At 41.8% G+C, this 22,187-nt stretch overlaps 1 protein-coding gene across 6 annotated transcripts in view; it reads right to left on the reverse strand.

Moving 5' to 3' along the window:
* Positions 1-22,187, reverse strand: part of LOC146675131 (adhesion G protein-coupled receptor L3) — a 279,742-nt gene that overhangs the window by 198,797 nt on the left and 58,758 nt on the right. For all 6 annotated transcript variants that reach the window (XM_085400200.1, XM_085400203.1, XM_085400201.1 and 3 more), the window contains one exon: positions 6,921-7,161. In XM_085400200.1, the coding sequence (XP_085256326.1) occupies positions 6,921-6,975 (55 nt within the window). In that variant the 5' untranslated portion in view covers positions 6,976-7,161. The remainder of the gene's footprint in view (positions 1-6,920; positions 7,162-22,187) is intronic.

Below are 22,187 nucleotides of genomic sequence, written 5' to 3' on the forward strand. Positions count from 1 at the left end.
CTTGCTGTCAATATCTGTCCTCATTAAACACCATTCGGCCAGCTCCAAGTCCACTTTAAATGGCATCATTCAGCGCTTAGCAAATTATGCTTGTGCAAGTGGGTTGAGTGAATTGAGATTCTAATTCATGTATTTGGAAGATATACACAGGTCCCGGTGCAGACACCTATAAAACATGGAGAGGTATTTAACCCCACCCTGCCATTCTTAATGTTACTGTCATTCATTCCTCTTGGGTTGCACGTTCTGACAGCAATTTGGCAATGTCAAGCCGTCACTACAGATGCCACGGGCAGCAAGGGCCATTTTTTTATTCCCCATATCAAGCAGGTATTGATTTTTCACTCATTACAGAAGGACATAAAAAGAGAAGGGAATGTTTGATGCCAAACGCCACACAAAATATATTACGCGGACGTGGAAAATTCAACCGAAACCGAAAGATGACGAGTCTTTCAGCGCTGCATATTTAAATCTAATTGAAAAACTTGTATTCAAACGATGCAACACATCCTAACAACTGAAACTAAAAGTGAAAACTTGAAATAAGCTGTCATTCAAGTGGCAGCTGTGCAACCCATCCTTAGGGTGGGTGTAAAATTTGATTTGTCCAAATATGCATGTTGTTTGTTTTAGTAAGTCTTGTGGGGTTTATTGTAAAACTATAATAGGGATGCAAATTAAAAAGAGAAATAAACCTGTTAATGCATTCAACCAGAGGCATTTTAAAGTATATCATGAAAACCATTTTCAAAGCAATCCAACTTTTATTATAATATCAATTTTAAAAAAAACCTCTCACACGTTTCTTTATTATTTGATTAAAATCCGTGGCTTTGAAATGAAGTCAAGACTTCCCTCAAGTGCTAGAAATAAGCAGCCATACTCGCCTCGCCCAGAGTCAATGAGGCATACCGTTTTGCACAACAAGGACTGCGCCCTAACAAAAAATACAGCTGGAACTAAAAGTTTTTACTGTGACTCAGGGGGATGGAAGCTTGATTAATGCTAAAATATCTCAACAAATTTTCATGAAATCTTGCAATGACATTCAAGGTCCTCAAAGAAGGCTGATTTCTGTGGGTGTGAGTGTAGTAGCTTTTCGTTATTTATGTATTTATTCATTTTACAATTTAGAATTAAGGATGCTAAACTAAGAAAAATTAACAAGCGTTGTGGTTGTCACAGTGCTAGAATTTCAAACTAAATACTAATATGCAGGAAATAGTGCATACTTGCTACTCCTTTGATACCACAGGGGGAAAAAAAACACAATTAAGAGTAATTTTTTAAAGATAAAGATTAGAACAATAGTGTTTGTGAATGCATTCAGCTACAGCTCGGTTTATTTGCTGCACTTCTGTTGACTTGATGCCAAAAAACAAGTGGCGTCACTTTTTCAGAATTTCAATATCCAGCCCGTTTTCACTCACGAGGGGTAATATACCGACGATTTGTCACGTCCCGAGGCGTTCCTGAGGCACGCGAAGGGTGACCATCCGCGTTCTTATGCTACGCACAGGGTTATGGATGAAATCCATTAGAGTGATGTTCCCGTGGTAATACACGTTCCAGCCATGTATCACAGCCCTAACCCTAACCTTAACCACCACTTTAATGACGTTAGATTCTGTTTTCCAATTTAAGTCAAATAAACGTACATGTGTAAATTCATTCCAAACGGTTCTCACGTTTCCTAACTTTTCCGATCTCGTAATATAGGGACGTGTTGGGTGCCCGGAAGCGTAATATACAGACGATTTGTCACCTAGCGTAAAATGTTACGCTTTGGGAGTGAAAATGTGTACCTTAAATATCAGTTCTGGTGACATCCCTAGTCAGTGTCCCTATGTCTGGCTGCACGTCAAATAGATACAAATAATATGGGTGGATTGCACCCATGCAAAAAAATATGCAATAGAGTTAGACAAAATAAATTGATATCGGATACGCTATGCAAAATGGATGGTAGATAATAGGAATGGGCATGGCACTCAAAAGGACTGAATACTGGCTTGACCTGAAAGTTTAAATAATGAATAGACATGTTTGTTTTGTGATTGCTTATTACATGTGAGGCCGATACCTGCCTCATACCACAAAAACCATTCAGTGAAGACTGCTGTACAAAAGCTACAGTCGTCGAACTCTCGATTTACTCTTACCAAAGCAACACAATGCCTGTCTAAATAAAGTCCTGTTGTTTGGTTTTTTTCTTCATCTAACGTCGCCTTCTAATGCATATATAATTTATCCCTGCCCCAAAGTGCTGTATATGCATGTACATTATGCTGGTGCAAATGAATGATTGACATCCACCCACTCCGAAGCCCACTTATTTGCAATGCTTGAAGAGGCATCTCGCAGTCACAACACAACAGCACATGCCTCAGTAGGCTCTACAAAGAACTTTCTGCCGCTTTGAAATATGAGCTCAAATAAATCATTTGTTTAATTAATTAAGCAAATTAGGCAAATCCAGGGATGCCTTGGCGGATGGAGTCAGTGCCCTGGCAGTAGAAGATTAATTAAGTGGATCGTGTACGGGAACAGCGAGCCTGACGTCAGAGTTTAATGCTCTTGTTTGGTTAGACACAGCTAACCTTAGCATATTAATGATGATACGGGAATGTGAGAAAGAGAGGGTTGTTCGTAAGGCTTTGTTTAAGGCCTGCAAGAGAATGCAGGCATGCGAGACGGACGTTATGTATGTTCATCTGCAGAACTGCCAATTACCCAACATTGTTCTGCAAGATACAAAAACCTACCCTACCAGTGCAACACCTAACAAACGCTGAACAGATGTGGCAGGCACACATCTGTCTTGCTGCCTCATCCATTCCTCATTACCTACCAACCCCTCCTCACCCAGCAGGATGATATCTGGTTCCACGCTTGATGCCTGCGCTTGTATCTGACCGTACAACCAAGAGTCAGACTTCATGTTCTTCGTCTCCTAAATTTGTTTCTTGAGCCGTCATCCATTATAACACGCCGATGTCTGCGATTGCACGGGGCAGTATTAAGCGGAATGAATCTAAAAGTCATCCAGGAGGATTTTACATGCAGAGAAACGCATGATTAATGCGCCGCTCTGGCATGGCTCGAGTGTTCGGGACATTGCTTTTTCCTTTTGTTAGTTGATCTTACCGAAACAACGCCAAGGTTGCGTTCTGCCTATTTTTCAAGCCCCCGTGACAGCATCAGGGATGGAACTTTTTATTAATCTGGCACGGACTTTGTAGCTCCACTCGCGCACAAACCAGAAGATGATAGGGAAGCACACACACTCGCATACAAGCAAACAAAGAGCCACCCACGTACAAACAGCCACGCATCCTTAACGCTCCTTAAGCTGCGTTCTCTCCTTGACTTTCTTTTCTTTTTTAATCTCGCTGCTGTGACGGTTGTCCAGAAATATTCCTCATTCTGCTCAACAGCAAAAAAAGAAGAAAAAAAAGACAAGGAAGGCCACTGTTGGGCTTCTATTCCAGCCTCTTAGGCTAAAGTGGCGAATGCATCAGCGTGCATGTGTACTGTGATTATTAAAAGTGCGACTTTGCATGTGTGTCAGTGGGAATGGTGCTAGTTTCTTTTGCTTGACGCTAGTCAGCGTGTGCGCGCACGAGGTTGCGTGTGCCTGACTTTCAGACAAAAGGGAATATAGATGCCAAAGTAGGCCAGCATCCCCCAGAGTACACATTTCCAACACTCTCAGGGTGAAACATGCACAATGACATTGTGGTGAATATTCCCTCTCAAGCTTCCCCCAGCTGCAAAACAGTTCACTGGCAACATCTGGCCACGTCTGCTCATAGCATCAGGACGAGGCTGAGTATTAAATGATTGCTCTTGATGAACATGTCAAATTATTTACTGGGTGTCAGCCACTAAATCTGCTACGAAATGCACCAGTGCGGCTGGTTTTTTGCCTTACGGAGTCGGTGGTTTACGAGTTCGATGTCACCTATTACTCACCGATGAAGGAGAGGTTGATCACAGAGAGAGCAGGATGATTGATTTAAAGGACTGTGAAGGTGTTTTCGCATGGTTCGGCCCGTTTACGAGAAATCACGCGAGCCCCGCAGCTGACCGTTTTTTCAAATGATCGCAAACAGATTTTAAGACTGATGAATTCGCTTTTCTCCCATCTTATTCACACCATACTGACGTAAAATAAATGCAGCCGAGAGGAAAAAAGAAAAAGAAAGGAAAATGCAGTCGTGTTATGCTTGGGGGGGAAAAATGTGAAGTATACTGGATTTATGGCGGCGCTAAAACACGCAAAAGACAGACCTTACTTCCTTTCCATAAACTGAACGTCACAGGGCGTCTACAGCTGACACGTTTCAGCCACATTTCTCGGATGTCTGCCTTATTTCAACCACTTCACCTCCACCCCCGGGGGCGCTTTCTAATGGGCTGCGTCTGTGTAATCCTACAGTTGTTTGTCCAAACGGCAGACGATCGTTATGCATCTTTCTGATGACGACACGTGAGAACGCTCTCATTCCAAAGACGGGAGATTCCTCCAGTAAAGCTGCAGCTTTAAGAGAATTAATTGCAGGTGAAAAGCAGCCGATTTTGATGCAGGCAGAATTTAACACAGATAGCCCAAGAGGTGCTTCTGCGCAGCTTGACTGACATATCTATTTTAAGCAGCACTTTACAGTCAATGCTAATCAAATGAAAGGTCAAAGGGACTAACAACAGTGACCACACAGAGTGTCTGCTCTAAATATGGCTGCTTGTATATGGATATATGAGTGCCTTTGTGCTGCTCGTAACAGTATTAGTTAAGCATTAGTGTGTGTGCTTTGACATTTATGCTGAGGCTTGATCGCACATCAGTTTACTGGGTTTTATTTTACTACTGTCATTTATTTTAACAAAATCTACTTTGATACAATAGAGAATAAGTTGTGTTATAAGGAGGAAATGGCTCCTCTTGTCTATGTATATCATTTTTTTATGCTGTCAAACAGCCCTCGCTAATAAATATTTGAGGCTGTTCTTGAAAACTGCAAGATTCAGACATAAAAGCAGAGACGATAGAGCATTTTCAATGGCAGCTCCTAATCTTTGGAGCAACCCACCTTTTTAAAACACTGTTATAAAAAGCTGCTCGCTTGCCTTTAGTTCTAATTGAGCAAGGCACCCTGGTTTTTATTATCCAAATGCACTCTTATTTTTCAGAAGGTTATATTTTTTAAGTAACGGACATAAAGGCTTAGGGTAAACTTTAAAATTCATAAGGTTTTACATTCAGAAGCACAGCATATGTCCACTTGTCCCATACTCATGTCTGGATGTGTTAGCTACCTGCCCGCATTCAGGGGAAACTCACGAATCCGTTATTTCTATCAGTACGTGTTTTGATCGTTACTCATCTGTGATCAGCTGTGGAGTTAAAGCACTTTTGATATTTTTTATTTTTGAATTCTCAAATTAACCTAAATGACAATGAACCCTCTTTTTTGGAGTGGGCGTTAAAACTTAATGCTTATGATCACGTGAGTGGCCTCGGTCCCAGTGGCCACTCGCATTGTTGCAAAAATGCAAGAGAAAAATGCTCCCTGTCCCACGCCTCCCTCTTTTAACAAGCCCACGTTTCAGTAGCTATCAACTACTATCACCAATTATTTAAACCAAGTGCCACTACACATTTGCGAGGTCCCATTGTGCCGACAAGTTTGTATTTCAACCCGAAAACAGGACCTAGAACGCTAGGCTAACAGTGCTCCACTGGGAAAAGGAAGCCTAGCTCGCCATCATTAGCACTCCTTCCCACCAGACTTTCAATAGTGGCAATCATCAACAGCTCTTACCCACACAGCACCGAGTTCATCCTGCATTCCTCAAAGGAGGGAGTCGAGACAGCTTTATAAATAGTCCTTTCTTTTGCAAAAATGAATTTTCATTTTCAGTTCGACTACCTGGTAATGCCTAAACCTTTACTCAATGGATCTCTCTAAAGACGGATGTAGCCTGCAACGTATTGTTGGCCTCCTGACCTTCTTCTGAGCATTAAGGAAAACCGAAGAAGTGTGCTTTTTACCTGCCCTCCCCCCACACACACAATCCCATCCCATCCACAGATATCACAGCACAAAAACAATTCAATTAGCCTCAAATCTCCCATTAATGGTTCTCGCCATATTAAATTAACATTTTTATGGGCCATTGCTCCACTCCCCGTCACTCCCTACATCTAAACCCAAGCCGCATCCACACCCCGAGCTACCAGACCACCACCACTGACTACTTTTAATCTGAATTTAAATGACTTCATTTACTTTGCCTCTGAAACAATCCACAGAAGGCCAAGGGGAAACGCTGCGATTTCCGTTTACAGAGACGTGGTAAAAGAAAGACCTTGCAAATTAATCTTAAGATCTTAATTCATGAAGTGATAAAAGATCTCCTTTTTTTCTTCTTTTCCTCCCTAATTCTTGCAACTTTCAACAATCCTAAACGTACGCCACAAAGCCAGCGCGGCGTTAGTGATTCTTTGAAAGTAATTTCAGTTCATTTTTCTATTGCCAGGAGAGCAAGAGATGGAGCCAAGAGTAAGAGGGACAGATCTAAAAATAGATCGAAAAATCACAGAAAAAAAAAAAAAAAACAGACAGAAAAATCAAAAGAAGAAAAGTGTAGGGAAAAAAGTTTCTGCGAGTTTTGGGAGTAAAAATAACTGCTAATTAGTGAGAGGAGCTGCATAGACGGCGAAAACAAGACAGACATAAAGTCAGAGGCTTTTACTGCAGTTGGCTGACAGAATCTGGCACTTAAGTAGTGAACACATGAAATTCTGATACAGCTTCAAATCATGCCAATCAGGAAACGCAAGAGGCATGTTTTGTGCCTGCATCTGCACATCCACACAGACACAAACACTTGCTTTAATGAGCCAAACTCACCCAGTGCGGCTGGTGCGAAGAGGCTGGCGAGGACTAGCAGGCGTGCGGTCAACATGGCCTCCTCCTCCTCCTCCTCTTACCGCCCGCTGCTGAAGGTCCCAGATAAGTTCAGTACTCAGTGTTTTGCTGGCAAATGCCCCAGCTGGGTGCTTCCTTTATGGCACCGATCCCTCCACTGCGCCACACTTCCCACAGGACCGCAGCAAGCCTTGTTGCTCGGATTCCAGATGCCTTCCAAAGTCTGTCAGAAACAAAACAACAACAAAAAAACAACATGCCTATGAGCTGAACAGAAGACAGGAAGTAAATGAGGTTTGGGATCTCAAAAAACTTCTTGGTGAACAATCGGACTGTTGTCTTTTCCAGTAAGAAGCGCGGCAGATGGATGCCCGTGGCTTTATAAATCCTTATGCACAGCCCTTATGGCACTGTGGGTTTCAAGTCGCCATCGAGTGACACAGTGCAAGTTGCTCAGTCTGCAGTCATATGAACTCATACCAGGCGTGATCAACCAGACGCTAAGAGAGCGCAAACCACAAAAGGTATTTTTGGATATTCTGTTGTTGTTTGCTCGCCGAAGTGTTAACTCCTTACACCTTACCAACAAATCACTCCCACAGAGAGGCGAACACTGAGCGATGAAGCACACCCTGCTGTATTTGGAGAATTGGTTATGCATATGTGCTCCAGACCTCATGTATTCTCTCAAGGATTGATGGCAATTGACATAAGAAACGCACTAGTGTTTTCACTTTCCTGCGGGTAAGAACCATAACTTAGCAGTTTGAGATTTTGCACCTCTAACACCGTGAGAGGGCCCCCTGAGTGAACTCCTGACGGAGGAAGTCATTGCTAAGCTATTGCTACTTAGCATAAAATGAGCTGCAAACATCAAATATGTTTTGCATGGCGATTCCTGAAAACTGTGCCACTATTCAAAATGAAGATATGTAACATAACAGTGAGATGTGAATGAATAATAGGGTGCACGGTTAAAGAAGGATCAACAATATAATCTGATGCGATTCATAATATGATCCCCATAAAACAAATACCATGATATTAAAGTTAAATCAGCTTTAATGATTATCCCCCCTCATCTACAAAACCCTTCTATTATCCACCATCAGCCATGATCTGCTGCAGAAATGTAATCTCTGTAAAACGACACAAGTCAAAGAGTGCACATAATCCTGGCATCCATTACACAATCGCCACTGCTGCACATTAGGCTGTCAGTACTACATTCAATATTATGGGGGAGCTAATTCCTTTGCAGGAGGGACGAAAATCTGGTTGCGAAAGGTCAAGCGCTGCGTCAAAGGACACGGCACTTGGGAAGTTGACTGACATAAGAATCTCAAGTTACACGAGTAAAACACGTTTATCAGATTTTCCATATCAGCTCAAGCAGTGGCGACTTAACCCATCTCAGAATCTAGCCCTTAATCCTAATTCAAAAAGCCACGATTAGGCTAATCAGATTTTTTTGAACAGATATTAATGGACTTTACAGAAGCCTATCATTGGTCTCTGCATAGGAAGGCCATTTGGGCAATATTAGAGGTTAAAAGTGCTCATTAGCAAAGTCTTGGCAGGCCTCCATGAGTGAACTCAACCGGAGTTTGGAGACCATCTACCGAACCACCCTCTGGTGTACTGTTCGCTCCGTCCCGTGCATGCAGAAATGACTGTGGGACTCTAAAGAAGTTAAAATAGCAGTGTGAAAGAGCGTGCTTGATCAAAGCCACGTCCTTATGAGTAAACAGTGCTTTTATTAAAACACTTTGACAGCTGCCAGAGAGCTAAATTAAATACGACATCAAATCGGATGCTGAGACTGCCTTGACAAAATAAAAAATACATTATTCCAGGAATAATCACTCTGTCCAAGCGGCAAATTGGAGTTTTATAGCAAAGGATAAGGTTTGGGAAAATGCAGACTAAAAATATTAAAATAAAATTTTATATATATATATATATATATATATATATATATATATATATATATATATATATATATATATGACAAAGTTCAAAGCTAGGGTTGCTGGCATGTGCTTGTTTCCCCCCTATATCTCAGGAGAGCTTTTTTTCAGTGGGATGGAGACAATTAGAATTTGTGTGTGCTAGTGAGAGCGTACACGGCACATCTCACAGCACAGCCTATTAACCAGCAACTACTTGCACAGGTGTTACTTAAGAAATTATCACATAAAATGAAGAACACTATCACAGTTGTTAATTTTCTCTACCAAAAAAAAAAAAAAAAAAAAGTAGAAGAAGAAAAAAAAAGTGTGGGCTTAGGTACTGAAACTGGCATCGCGCGCCAAAAGAACACATCATAAAATACATATTTATGAGAAAGGCTTGGACCCTGTTCAACGTTAGAGAAAGCGGGGAGAAAAAAGGCCGAACGCTAGTCCAGCATTGCCAGCTCGTCTTGTATTCCAGAAGGAGCCTTATGATACATTATGGTGCTGACGTTTCAAGGGTACTTGTTTTGAGGGGGATTTAGGATAACTCCCTTAGATAAGCTGGCCAACATTTAGCAGACCTAGCAACAACTGTAGCGTCTGTTCTCAGCCACATCAAGGAGACTTCTTCATTACGGCCCTCGCAACTTTTTTCCTTGTCGGTGTCGTTTTGGTTTTTTCTGTAACTGTGGTGCGTGCCAACGGAGCCAAGATGAAACCTGACAGTTTTAATTAACTGAAGAGTTTACCTGACAAAGCCGGGTGATAGGAAAAGTAAGGAATGTGGTTGTTGGGGCGAGAGGGTGGGCGTTGCGTGACTGCATTAAAAAAGAATGGCAAAGAAAAAAAGTAGGAAGCAATGACGGACATAAATCTGTTAAGACAATATAAGTCAGATCCACAGCTGGTGATGGGATCAAAACACCAAATAAATAAATTTAAAAAGTGTACGTTCATTAATCATGTGTGGAAGCGTTGTTTTAAACGTGCTGAACACTCATCTCCTTTGGTGTGACATTGCAGTGTTAAAAGCTACAGAAGAAGATGTTTGGCTTTGCTGATTTACTACTAAACACCACACGCAATCTTGACATTGATAATGCTCCCGTGCTCCTCCAACCGGGTGAGACTCAAATGTGTTATGCTGCAATTAGTCATGCTGTGTTGACTGCTTTGTCAATGACACCTGATATGAAAAAAAAATCATCTTGGAAAGCCGGATAGGAAAACCTGAATAAATTCCACACACGCATGCTAAAAGGAAATCGTAACACACCGATACCTCGGGATTTGCTGCCGTACCCGTTACCATTACGGTGTAATTCCTCTCCTGCAAAATTGTTGGAGGCCGTTTCATATATTTTACAGAAGCTCTCCTTCTTCCTCTGTTTTTACTCCAATGCTTCGGCGCATTAGAGATAACCAGAAGTCAAATACAGTATGCCAGTTGTTTTACATGCTTTTTCCATGTACTTTACATATTTAAATACACAACTACTAGTTTACATCTGAGTCATTGTCCCCGCACTGTGTTTGCTGCACCACTTCACTCTGCTTTGGGTCAAGAAGACAAATCCACTCTGAAATATATTTCAGAATAAGAAATCAGACGTATACGGTACATTGAGTGTTTGCATTTTAATTTCGAATACAACGCAGGAATGCTAATGCTTGTTGAGCATTGTTGCTAAAGGTGGAGCACAAGGATAAGAAGTTACTAAAAATGTAAATAGTAATGTTATTTTATTAATTTTATGGAAATATCATTTAAAAAATCAAATTTATTATAACCTGATGTAAATATAAGTTTTTTCCTAAACCAGCGGAATAAAAATCTGATATGAACAATGAGTCAAAATAAAAAAAATCCTTGAACTGTACCTACATGGAAGCAGAACTTAAAACTATAAACACATAATTAAATGACCCACATGTCTATTCTCAGAGATAAAGAAAGAGAAGTCCTCCTACTACAGTGCCTGATATGTATTGCTATGTGTAATCATTGTTTTCATTACTGCTCAGGCTTAGTTTTGATGTAAGATATGATTTCTTGCCTTTTAAAATGCCACAAAATAAAAAGAGCTCTCCATTATAATCTCTTAAAGTCCAAGATGTCCAGTCCAGAACCCAAAGATCTTTAATATAACGAAAAACTTAAGCAAACACGAACAATTCAAATCATCTGGACCATGTTATGAAAAATGTTCCCCGGGCAAATAACATCTTTTTAGTGACTCCTCACTTTGACTTGTGGCCGGCGTTGACTGTAGATTTTCATTTTAAACCTTATAAATGTTGGATTTCATCACACACAGCGCTCTCGTTTCACCAATACAGACGGTGAGATAGCCATCGGGCTGATTCGCATCACTGCCCCGGTGGGCACTTCTCCGTCACTTCACGACCTGAGGAAACCGAAAATGATTTCTATTAATCCGGAGACCTTCTATTCAGCGTCGCCGTAACAATGCGAAACTTGATCCTCGCTGTTATCTGATGGGGACATACGAAGTGCGATATAACTAGTCACGCATGCTTGAAGCCCTGCCACGTAACGCTATGTAATGAAGTAGGATCAGGTTAAGTAGCATGTCTCCGATTTTCAACTGCTTCATGTCCAGATGCTTATCACACCGACAGGGAGGGCTTGGTAATTTTTATGAGACAGACACAGTGTGTTCATGCAAATGAAGTGTCTCATATAAAATGAATATTAATCAAGCCCACTGTCTGCATACAGTATGATTGATGAGCACTCACTCGGAAATCTTAGGAGATGAGCTGAGATGATTAAAACCGAGATGATGCTTTCCGTCTACGGTTAAAGATTATTTTTTCCACTCGGTTGAGCTTCCAAACCTTGCTGATGGCTTAAAATTGAGCGGTCAATTTTATAACGCTAAACTCAGCTGAAATGTCATAATTGCGCTTTGCTAATGCGAGCTGAAAGGTGTGAAAAACCAAAGGTAAATGGAGAGTGGTCTTTTAAAGGCACTGCGTGCATCCTTGGAGCCTGACAACGTGAGCAGCAAGGCATTCACTCATACAATTGCTTTTCCACAAGGGACCCCAACACAGCTAGCCACTGACAGGCAGATAATAGCGCTAACTTTAGCCTGTACAGTGTCTGAATGCTCCTATATGATAGGCTTGTTGAGTGTGACTGATGGCCTGGGTTAAATAATGGGGCCCTACCTCCGCTCCTCCTCGCACACAAAGGCACTGTAACCCCTCCTGACACATAGGACACTTCCCAACTGGAAGACAATGGCAACACAATCCATTAGAGGAAATTACTTGTGTGCACAATAAAAAAAAAACCTGGGTGCAAAAACAAATAAAACAAATTGCCATTACAAATATTTAACAGTACACCGGGTTGCTATAGGAATGAGCTGAACTCCCACAAGGGAGAGAAATAAAAACACACATGCAGTGAATAAATGCAGATGGATGCCTCGTTTAAAGGCAGGGCAAATCTGCCTTGAGACAGTTCTCCATTATAATGCAAAGCTCAGGCACTATCCATTTTCCACGTCTTCCTTCTTTCAATCCTCCCTCTCTTCTTCTCTCAGCGTATCTTGCCTAATGCAGCACAAATGGATCCCAGACAAAGAAAAAGAAAGAGAGAGAGGAAGAGGTGGGTAATAGGAAGGACAGGAAAGAGAGACGGATGGACTATTGAGAATTGGGGAGGAATGTACAGTAAAAAGGACTAGAGGATAAGAGGATGGGAGGACAGAAAGGGAGAGGTAGAGGGGGGGATAATGAATGATGGATTGAAAAAGGAATAAAACCCATTAAAAGCGAGAGGAAGACGTAAGGTTGGGGGGATCACGTGAACTGATGTTTGAAGGTAATTAATCACTGACTAGATTCAATGTACAGCCTTCACGTCAGCTGTTGTTGCCATACTGGCTCAGGTGGACAGGTTACCATGACAACCTCACCTGTTGGCCATTAATCACCTTGCAGGAGCAATTGGCATGCTGTGCCCACAAACACGGCAAGTCATTATGTGGCCAGGATTGATTTTGGATTCGAGCTAAAACGGGCCTCATATTACGTGGCTACGGGAGACTGAAGCAGACACCACTCAAAGCAAAGATACTCACATTTGTATGAGCACAACGGGGCTTATAGGTATAAAACACAGTGACCTCAACGTTGAACGCCAGGCAACCTCAGGGAAAGTATGGATTTCCTCTAGGCAGCAGCATCGATATATTGCCATTATGTTATGCTGACAGCTGTTTTCAGAGATACGGATGGATAGCATTGGCAGGGTTGGATATAATTCTGAGGTAAAAACCATTTCTTCAGCTTCTGGCTTTTGACATCGGTGGTTATCATGACTGAATACCACAGTACACGTTTGGCAATGTAGCCACAACAGAAGCATTACGATTTCAGGTTTTGAGTGAAATATCTCACCCATACTTCCCCATCACCATCTGTTTCATGGTAGCATGCCAGCATCCTAAACTATAGATGGCTAAAATTGTGTAGGAGGGTTGTTACAATAGTGGAATTTCAACCGGATACAGATACAATTTTTGATACCAATAATTGTAATAGATTACATTAAGAAAAATTTTAAGTAAGAATATTTAAATAAAGTTAATCAACAATACTAGTCCATGCATATGTTCAGCAACTGCCTGTTTATTTACTGTGCTGCTGGTGGCTTGGCACATTATTTATGTCGCTGATAAAAGAGTTTATTAAATAGAGTTTGTAACACAAGCTGCAATTGTTTCTGTCTTGTTGCTGCTAGACTTTTCTCAGCTTTAGTCTGGTACATAACAGAAACATAACACTTTTTAGACACAACGAATTATGTTGAATTAACACTGTCCTTTAACTTTGCAGACGGGCAGGGCTGATAACATTGGCTGCCTGCCTACCTCCCACCCACATTAACATTAGCTTTTATTATTAGCCGCTAACTTAATAACTTAATAGATGGCTAATGTGGGGTAATTGGTAATAGTCACATGGCTAACGTTTAGATATTTGTTACTGTTCACACATTCAGCTGCTAGTGAGGGGAGGAGCTTTGTGCCTGCATGTCTGTTGGTACTGATACTGATTCAAATGAGTATCTAAACTCATTTATTTGTTTTTCTGAATATCTTTTTTTTTTACTTTTTAAATTACATAGCGCTATTTGCAGGGCATTATGAATGATGGACTTGTAACAGTCAAAACGTCAGATGAAGAACGCAAAAGTAGAAGTAGTATCAACTAATAATCAGCCGGCAGGGGAACACGGGTCACCAACAGCAGTACCAGTGCTAGTTATTCAGGGAGCAATGAAAGAATCTCATAGCACTGATTTGTGTTTAGACTTTGTTAAATTTTCATATATGAGCGTAGAACATCCTTTTTAGCGCCACGGACCGGTTTGCGTCCAACAATATTTTCATGGACCGGCCTTTAAGGTTTCGCGGATAAATACAACAAAATAAAACCAAAAAAACGAAGATTTATTCATAACACACGGGAAAAGACCCAGGGAAACTGAGTTAATGATAAAAACGACTCAAAAATAACGATAAAAGCCCTGAAAACCATAAATTTCACACCCAACCCTCAACTCTCTCGGCCCGGTACCAAATGACTCACGGACCGGTATTGGTCTGTGGTCAGAGGCTTGGCAACTGATTGCCTACGAAGCTAACGTTAGAATCTGCAATCATCTTTTCCAGTAAAGGCACAATTTCTGTGCTTGATTTGAACACAACCCTGTTGAAATTCATGGAGAACACAAGCAAGTGTGTCATTTTCCACTTTGCAATGTTCCAACTCATGTATCCAAATTGTGGCAAAGTCATGTTAATAGCTTGACATTAGCATTGAGCTCAAACCGTGTGAACGGACATATGGGGAAAGACAGCTAGGCTATCGGCTGTGAAACTCTAGAATCTATATCTGAATTTTCCTCCTAATATAAGTTTAGTTTGGATTGGCTTTCAAAATATCTACAAGCCACTGCTTTCAGAATGAACAACATATGGTCAGTTGAAAACCACATGAAGCATTGTGAATACGAGCCAGAAAGCTAACAAAGAAATATAATACAAGCTGCACCCTTCAATGCCTGAAACAAAGCCGAACCCAACCATTTTTCTAATTACTGGTGTCATTTTTCAGCACAGTCTGAACTGAGATGAATCCATGTTTGGAGGGCATCTGCTCAGAAAAATCTCAATTTACTTTCTTTGTATTTGACTTTTTCAGATCTCAATTTCCTTCCATTTTGTATTCCCTCTAACTGCATTTGCATAATTTTCCAATTGACACTTCATTCCCTGCCAGATTTGAGAAGGAAGGGGAAATCGCAACTGTACAAACACACACACACGCAACGCACACACACACACACACACACGCCCGCAGACACACACAAACAACAACAGCAATTTCAGCTCAGCCTCTGAGTCAGGGGTACAGCAAATTCCAATGTCAATAACACTGATCCCAATGGTGCATGCATTTCAATATCATTATGTGATGCTGAGCCAAGTGCACGAAATATAATGAAATCTTAAAACACGAATTGCATGGCATCCATGGCCAGGCAAATGTGATGCACATTTTCAGCAACTACATAATGTATCATGCTGCATGCACTCAACACAGACTTGATTACAATGTTAATTCTGCCTTCCATCTGGTCCTGCGTGTCTGTGTTAGTGTTGTTGACCGCAAATTGCAATGGTGTGTCTAGGTGGCATAATGATTGTAGCATGAGTGTTACCGATGGCAAGAATATGTTGTAAATGGTCTGGAAATGAGAGGTATGACTGTGTCACAAGCAACCACAGTGGTCACGACCACAGGGAATTCAAATGGCTTCCACCTGGACTCCACTTGCAGCAAAATTAGAGGCAGAGCAAGACAGGCAGAGGAGGTGGAGGAGGGTGAGACGACGGAAGCAGAAAGATCTGGTTGTTTGAACAGAAGGCATGTGTGTTTATATACGCGTACGTGTCCATCAGTGACCACTTGAGCTAGAATTCTTGAACGAAAGCCTGGAGTGATGGTGTAGGTTCACAAAGGGGAAGCAGGGAGGGGAGCCAAGACGGCCCCATGACTCACTGGATCATTTTTGGTTGCCTGGAAGTGTCAAAAAAAGTTTAAAGCGGCGACAGTGGACACAGATAGCAGAGTCGTTAGCTACTAGTCATCATACATGTTTTGCTTCCAAAGCACTAGACTTTCTTGTAATCAGAAAAAGTTCTCAAGGTCTCCCAAAGTTTTTCTTTGGAGATCGGCTGCTTTTTCACTCATTTTCACTTTGGTCCTTGGATTTTTTATTTGTTTTGTTTAAGCCACCTACAACTAATCTACAAATTATTCAAGCCTAAAAAATGCACCTAACTCAAGCGATGAACTTAGCCAAAAAACGCCCCCCCAAAAAACCCAACTTTAAATTGCCTCTATGCACTTTGTTGCTAGCAGCCTGTCATAAAAAGAAAACACATCATTTGTTCCCATTTCTTCAGCTGAATCAATGAAAAATGCCAGATAACACATTTTGACAGGCACGAAATAGTATTTTTTGTACCAACAAGGTGATTCACCAAGAGGTGTTAGCCAAAAACTTGGCATATCTCACCATGGCGTGCAGTGCGTCCTTAACAACATTAAGGAAAGCTGACAAGTGGAGGACAAAAGAAGAACTCGCAGCCTTAGAAAAGAAAAACAACTATCTACAGCAGAGGAACAGTATTTGAAAGTCGTGTCTTTAAGAAATACAAAAAAAGATTGTTTTTGAGCATATCAATGATCCCAAACACATGCAGTAAAAGCATACCTGGATGGGAAAAAAACACAGTGGAACACTATCAGTCATGAATTGGCCTCTCGAGAGCCTGGACCTCAACATTGTTGAAGTAGCGTGGGATCATCTTTACAGGGAACGGAACAAAAGGCAGACAACATCCAAAGAAGAGCTTTGAATGTCTTCAAGGAAGCCTGGACAATTATTCCTGAAGGAAATTGCGAGATAGCTGCCTGAGAGTTGAGGCTGTGCTGAGAAACAAAGGTGGTCGTAGCAAATATTGACTTTAAAGCTTGTTAGAATTGTACAAACTCTGTTTTTGGCTGCTATCCTTTATTTCCATGTATGTTTGCAGATGTTTCAATAAATCACCATCTTCCTAGCAAAAAAATGTGCATTTGATTTCAAGTTATGTGCATGTTTTTTTCTTCAGAAAGCTCCCAATAACATATTTTCTGTCACTCTTGATTAATGTCAGTGAGACGATTTTACATTTCCAAACAGAGAAGGACCACACTCCCTGTAAAGAGTAATGTGACAATCTCATTTGTGAACTCAGAAGGAGAAAATTCACCGCTCACTAGAAGGTCCTTTTATCGAGGCTTAACGGTGACATTTCAGTCAAAGCAAATCTTTTGTTACTGCCCTTTTATTGTGTGAAATGTCCCCGTCCTCGCAACGTTCCTAAATGTGCAAATATCAATATGAAGGCGTGAACAAATAATCGATGCAGCAAATATAGTGTGGTATGTTTTCTTTGCAGGAAGTTGTTGGCTCAGTGGGACCAGAACTGGCACATATCCTTTCATTGATCGTTGTCAGGTTTTTATTTTCTTGTTCCCATTTTCATCCTGACCCATGTTTCTACCCCAAACTTTAATTGTGTTAAACCCGTGCATTCAGCGGCTTATTATTTTTAGTGACCTCGTTCAAAGTAGTCTTTAAAAGCCATAAAAAGTACTCAAAGACAACATTTAACACTCGAAGAATGTGTTCGGAGAACCAAAGCAAACAGACCAACGAACCCAGACGCATTCTTTGTGGTCATCGACAGTCGGCGCCCTTGTTGAATCAGACCGCGTCTTATTCACCTGGTAAATAAGGGTAAATAATCATCCAAACATAGTTGGCGCTGGGGTTAAAGGTGAATTGCTTCGTAGGCTCCTTTAGTGTTGTCTGGCGGCTTTTAGAAAATGCAGGCTGAAACGTGAGAGAGCTGCTCTCGTCCGAGACCCCGGTGACCCGGCTTTGGAGTGATCGATTAGGGAGCAAGAATAAACTTGCAAATGCCTGGTGCAAGACCTGAGGGCTGACTTTCAACTAAAAAAAAAGACGTTTATAGGAAGGGGAAGAATGTGGGTAACGCTAAAACTTATATACTGATACATTTATACTGAATTTGACTGTCTGCCCATGCACAATGCTTTGAAAATACTAATACTTTTAAGAAAAGAAGCACTGATAGTAGCTGCCAGCCGAGATAAGATCATATGAAGCATGAGTTAATATGATCTTGGCTCAAATCATTATGGTCCACATTCACCCCGGAAAGCCATCCCTTACCTAACACCTTCTGTTCTCTTCCCTGAGTTCGACTTATCAGGAAATGCTCAAAGATAATCATCTCTAATTGGGCGTTTTGTTTTTTCCCAGCTGTAGGGAAGAGGTGCCTGCCGAGTAATCTATGGAAGAAGTGCAGAGAGCTGGCAGGCAGCGGGGACACAAAGTCCTCACTTAGACTAGTACAGAATGAAGTTTGATGAAAGTCTGATTGGTCTGGGCAAACATCCTCATGGGGTATGTCTCTGGACAAAGAGAGCAATACTCTTCTCTTCTGTCCAGGAAAAAGCTCTCAGGTCTGACAAATCACAGCCAGTCTCGAGGTGCCTGGTCTCACTTCTAGATTTATATCAACCTCAATCTAAATGTCTGCTGAATTTCAGGAAACCTGTTTTTTTTTCTCCCTTTTTCTTTCTCCTGATCTTACCTATTGTCCACAGCACACACACACACACACACACACACACTTTCAAACACATGCTAACACTACTGTACAGTTACTTATTACTTATTTCACGTTAGGTTTGTGTGTGTGTGTTAAAAAGAAAAAGTGAAAGATGGCATTTGAGCCCCAGCTAATGGACTACTTGTGTTATACACTCAGCAGCATGGACTTACATGCTGTGCTACTTAAAAAAAAAAAAGCCATTTAGGATCTATTGGCTTAATTTCACTAGATGCTGACTAATTCTAATTAAGTCATTAAAAACTTGGTGTGATGTACAAATCTGCAAAGGCGAGGGACTTAATGAAGTGAAATGAAGGCCGGTGAAGTGCGAACCACACCGACACCTGGTAGATGCTATCGGTGGCGACTCTGTCTAATTTCTGTGTGAGCGCAATAGTAAAGGCCAGTTAGTTAGATGTTTTAGACATCAAACCAGGAGAGTACCTGCAGTGTGCAGCGGGGGGAGATAATGCATTGTGGGAGTGTGTGCGCACCTTTTTGCATTTTTATGCACCTTCACTTTGGGAAGGCAACCACACACACTTATATATACACAATCCAACGACCTTGCCCTGCCTGTGTCTCTTGGCTGAGTGGTAGAACGTGTTTGGGTTGGACTCAGCAGGCAACCTATCTAAATCTAAAAGAGGAGGTCTCCTGGGGTGAGGCAGCCACACAACGGTCGGGGGTAGTTAGCGAATGTCAAAGTACAGAAACGCTGTGTAAAATGTGGCTTTTACAGCGCTGTGATTGGAGCGTGCATGTGGACTGATGCGACGCACTTTAATGGAAAGTCTATTACAGGAAAATCTCTAGTCCAAGACTTAAGAATGCACAATATGGATTCAAATGAGGGGTTTGGACGGATGGACCTGGAAGGCATAACAATTGTGGTGTGATTGGCCTGGAAAGCATAATAATAAGGTTTGCACCCAGAAGACGTGATATGGTGTGTTTGTTGGCAGCTCGGATACACCACAGAAGACGCGCGGTCTCATTGTATAACAAACGCTCTTGCACAATTGCTCCCGCAAACTCTCTCACGCCCCCACCCCACCACCGAGCACGTGCTCTGCCCCATTCCTCCTTTGTCTCTCCAAAATACACTTTAATTTACATAGCGTACAATCATCAAGACTTGTGATCCGGGTCCAAGTCCTAATTGCACTCTGGTGTAATGTTATTCATCCACTTTACTCCACAGCCACAAACACCGTTCTGCCATCTCCACGGAGTGAATGAAAACGAGGGAGTCGGTAATTGCTTTTGACTTCCCGGAGTACACCAACTCAAATATACAGAAAAACTGCACAAAGCCCCTCAGAACTCAACATTATTAATGAGACTGCCTCCTGTGTGTGCCGGTGGTACAACAGAAGACACAGTGGATGTCATTAGCTCTTTTCTAATCAATACAGAATATGTCAATGCTGGGCTGGTCTTTGGGAATGACCTACAGTGCAATTTGGCCAAAGAGAGTGGCCCAAAAAAAAAGAAAGAGAGGAAGTGATCCAAAAAGTTTTTTTCATGCCAAAGTAAGGATTTTGAACCAATTAGGAATAATTAATACATACTACGTACGTGCATAATAGAATAATGCAAGAGTTTTTTAAGACACTCGATCGTATAATACTTTTTAGTAACTATATTGGCTCAATAGGGATTATAATGTTAATCTGTCAGTTAGAGAACTAGACTGAAATATGTGACATAATATGAGTTTTTCATCATATTAAGTCTCTTTATTGACAGTCGTATGAGTTGTCATAACGTTTGTATATGCATTCATGGTTCCCAGATGATGAGCCTCTAATGAGCCCTTTTATCCGCTGCCTATTCCTATTATGGGCTGTATGTTTCAAAAATTATACAAAATACTTATACTGCACATGTAGGCTGTGCCCGTGATCACATTTCCAACAAGCTGACCCCTTATGAGCCCCGCTACACCCGAAGATCCTGTGGTAGAGGTCTGCTTTTAATTACTAGGTCAAGGTTAAAAACGAGAGGAGGGCCTCTCGACTCTGAAACAATCAAGGGATCGGGGAGGCTCGCTCTGTTTCCCCATTTAGATCTTCTTAAAAAGGCTCTATTTTCAGTTAAACTTACTATCTTTATCAATTATCTAGCAGTGTCACTTTCATCAGCATCGCTTGTAGTTTGCGTTTAGTGCTAATTAGCGACGCTAGCACACATGACACACACACTAACAACAGTTAGCTTAAATCCAGCGTCACCGTTTAACTCGAAGGGACAGGCTGGCGTTTTGAAAAATCCTGTAAGACAAAAATCTGATGATGTATTCCCATCTGGATTGCCGCTTGTTGTAAATTTAGAAACTCTGCGGGCCACGCGCTGACTCACGGTGTCAGTATCAAACCGTTTTGACACTGATGCCAATCTGACAGTGGTTTGTTTTGCATCACTGTTGAGTCTCATTCATCCAAACCCCTCTCAGACGGAATAATATTGACTCCAATTCTGGGGAGTCCTGTCAGCCACCTCTCTAGAGGGGCACCCGAAGCTCAGCCGAAAGTGACTTCCCACCCCTCCATCCTTTCTCGTTTGATTCTCCTCATTTCATTTCTGCATCAGCCCGACACTGGAATGTTATTCAACCTGCACGACAGGCCATCAGGAGCGAGGAGGGGGGCTAACTTTAAAGCAGGCTCTGAAACTCTATCCTACACGCTACCCCTTCTCCATGCACCCCAACCCAGAGTCCCCCGCTAACGCTCGCCAGAAGAAAGGAGACTTTTTTCTTATATTTCGGGAGTGCGAGGGCCTCGGTTTCAGCGCCAGAGACTTTCTTCTGACTTGGACATGGAGCAAAGAGGGGTCTCTGCGAGTCACCACAAGGCTGGCACGCAGCTCCTGGACCAGTTGGTTTCAGCACAGGGGGGGAGTCTGGAATGGGGGAGGGGAGCTCCCGGCTCTGACACTCGTCCAATACACACAGCTGATGCCTCGGGCTGGCAAGTCTAATAACATCATCTGTGTGAGACATTACTGGTGGATCTCATGTTTAATATGTCCATCGGGAGGGGTGGAAATATTATGACTGCAGCCAACACCACAATGCTCATGTCAAGAATTTCAGAATGGATATGGTTAGGCAACTCTTGGCAAAGCCAGTCATACAAATTGAAAAATGAAAACTGCTCCACGACTAGCATAATTACGGGTGCCTCTGATTAACAGATGACTTAGAACTCCCACAGCAGGGGCAGCCGTCCCTCTAAAAATCTGTTGCCATCTTGTGTTTGAAGAGGCTTCATCAAATTCGATGGATACTTCCAAACCGAGGCTGACAAATGAGTAGTGTGACACATGCAGTAAAGGGAGGATTAATATGTGAACATTTAAGTGGCAGAGCCTTATTTTAGAAATGACCAGAGGTGGTGGGGAGAGTGAAGATTTTATAGCGAACAGTATTTTATTGACAATATAAGAAATGGCCTTATTTGTAATACCATATGCCTAACATTGAC

Source organism: Rhamphochromis longiceps, linkage group LG3 (genome assembly GCF_057381845.1).
Source record: "Rhamphochromis longiceps isolate RC_006_pf linkage group LG3, R_longiceps_female_GT1.1, whole genome shotgun sequence".
Taxonomy (NCBI): Eukaryota; Metazoa; Chordata; class Actinopteri; order Cichliformes; family Cichlidae; genus Rhamphochromis; species Rhamphochromis longiceps.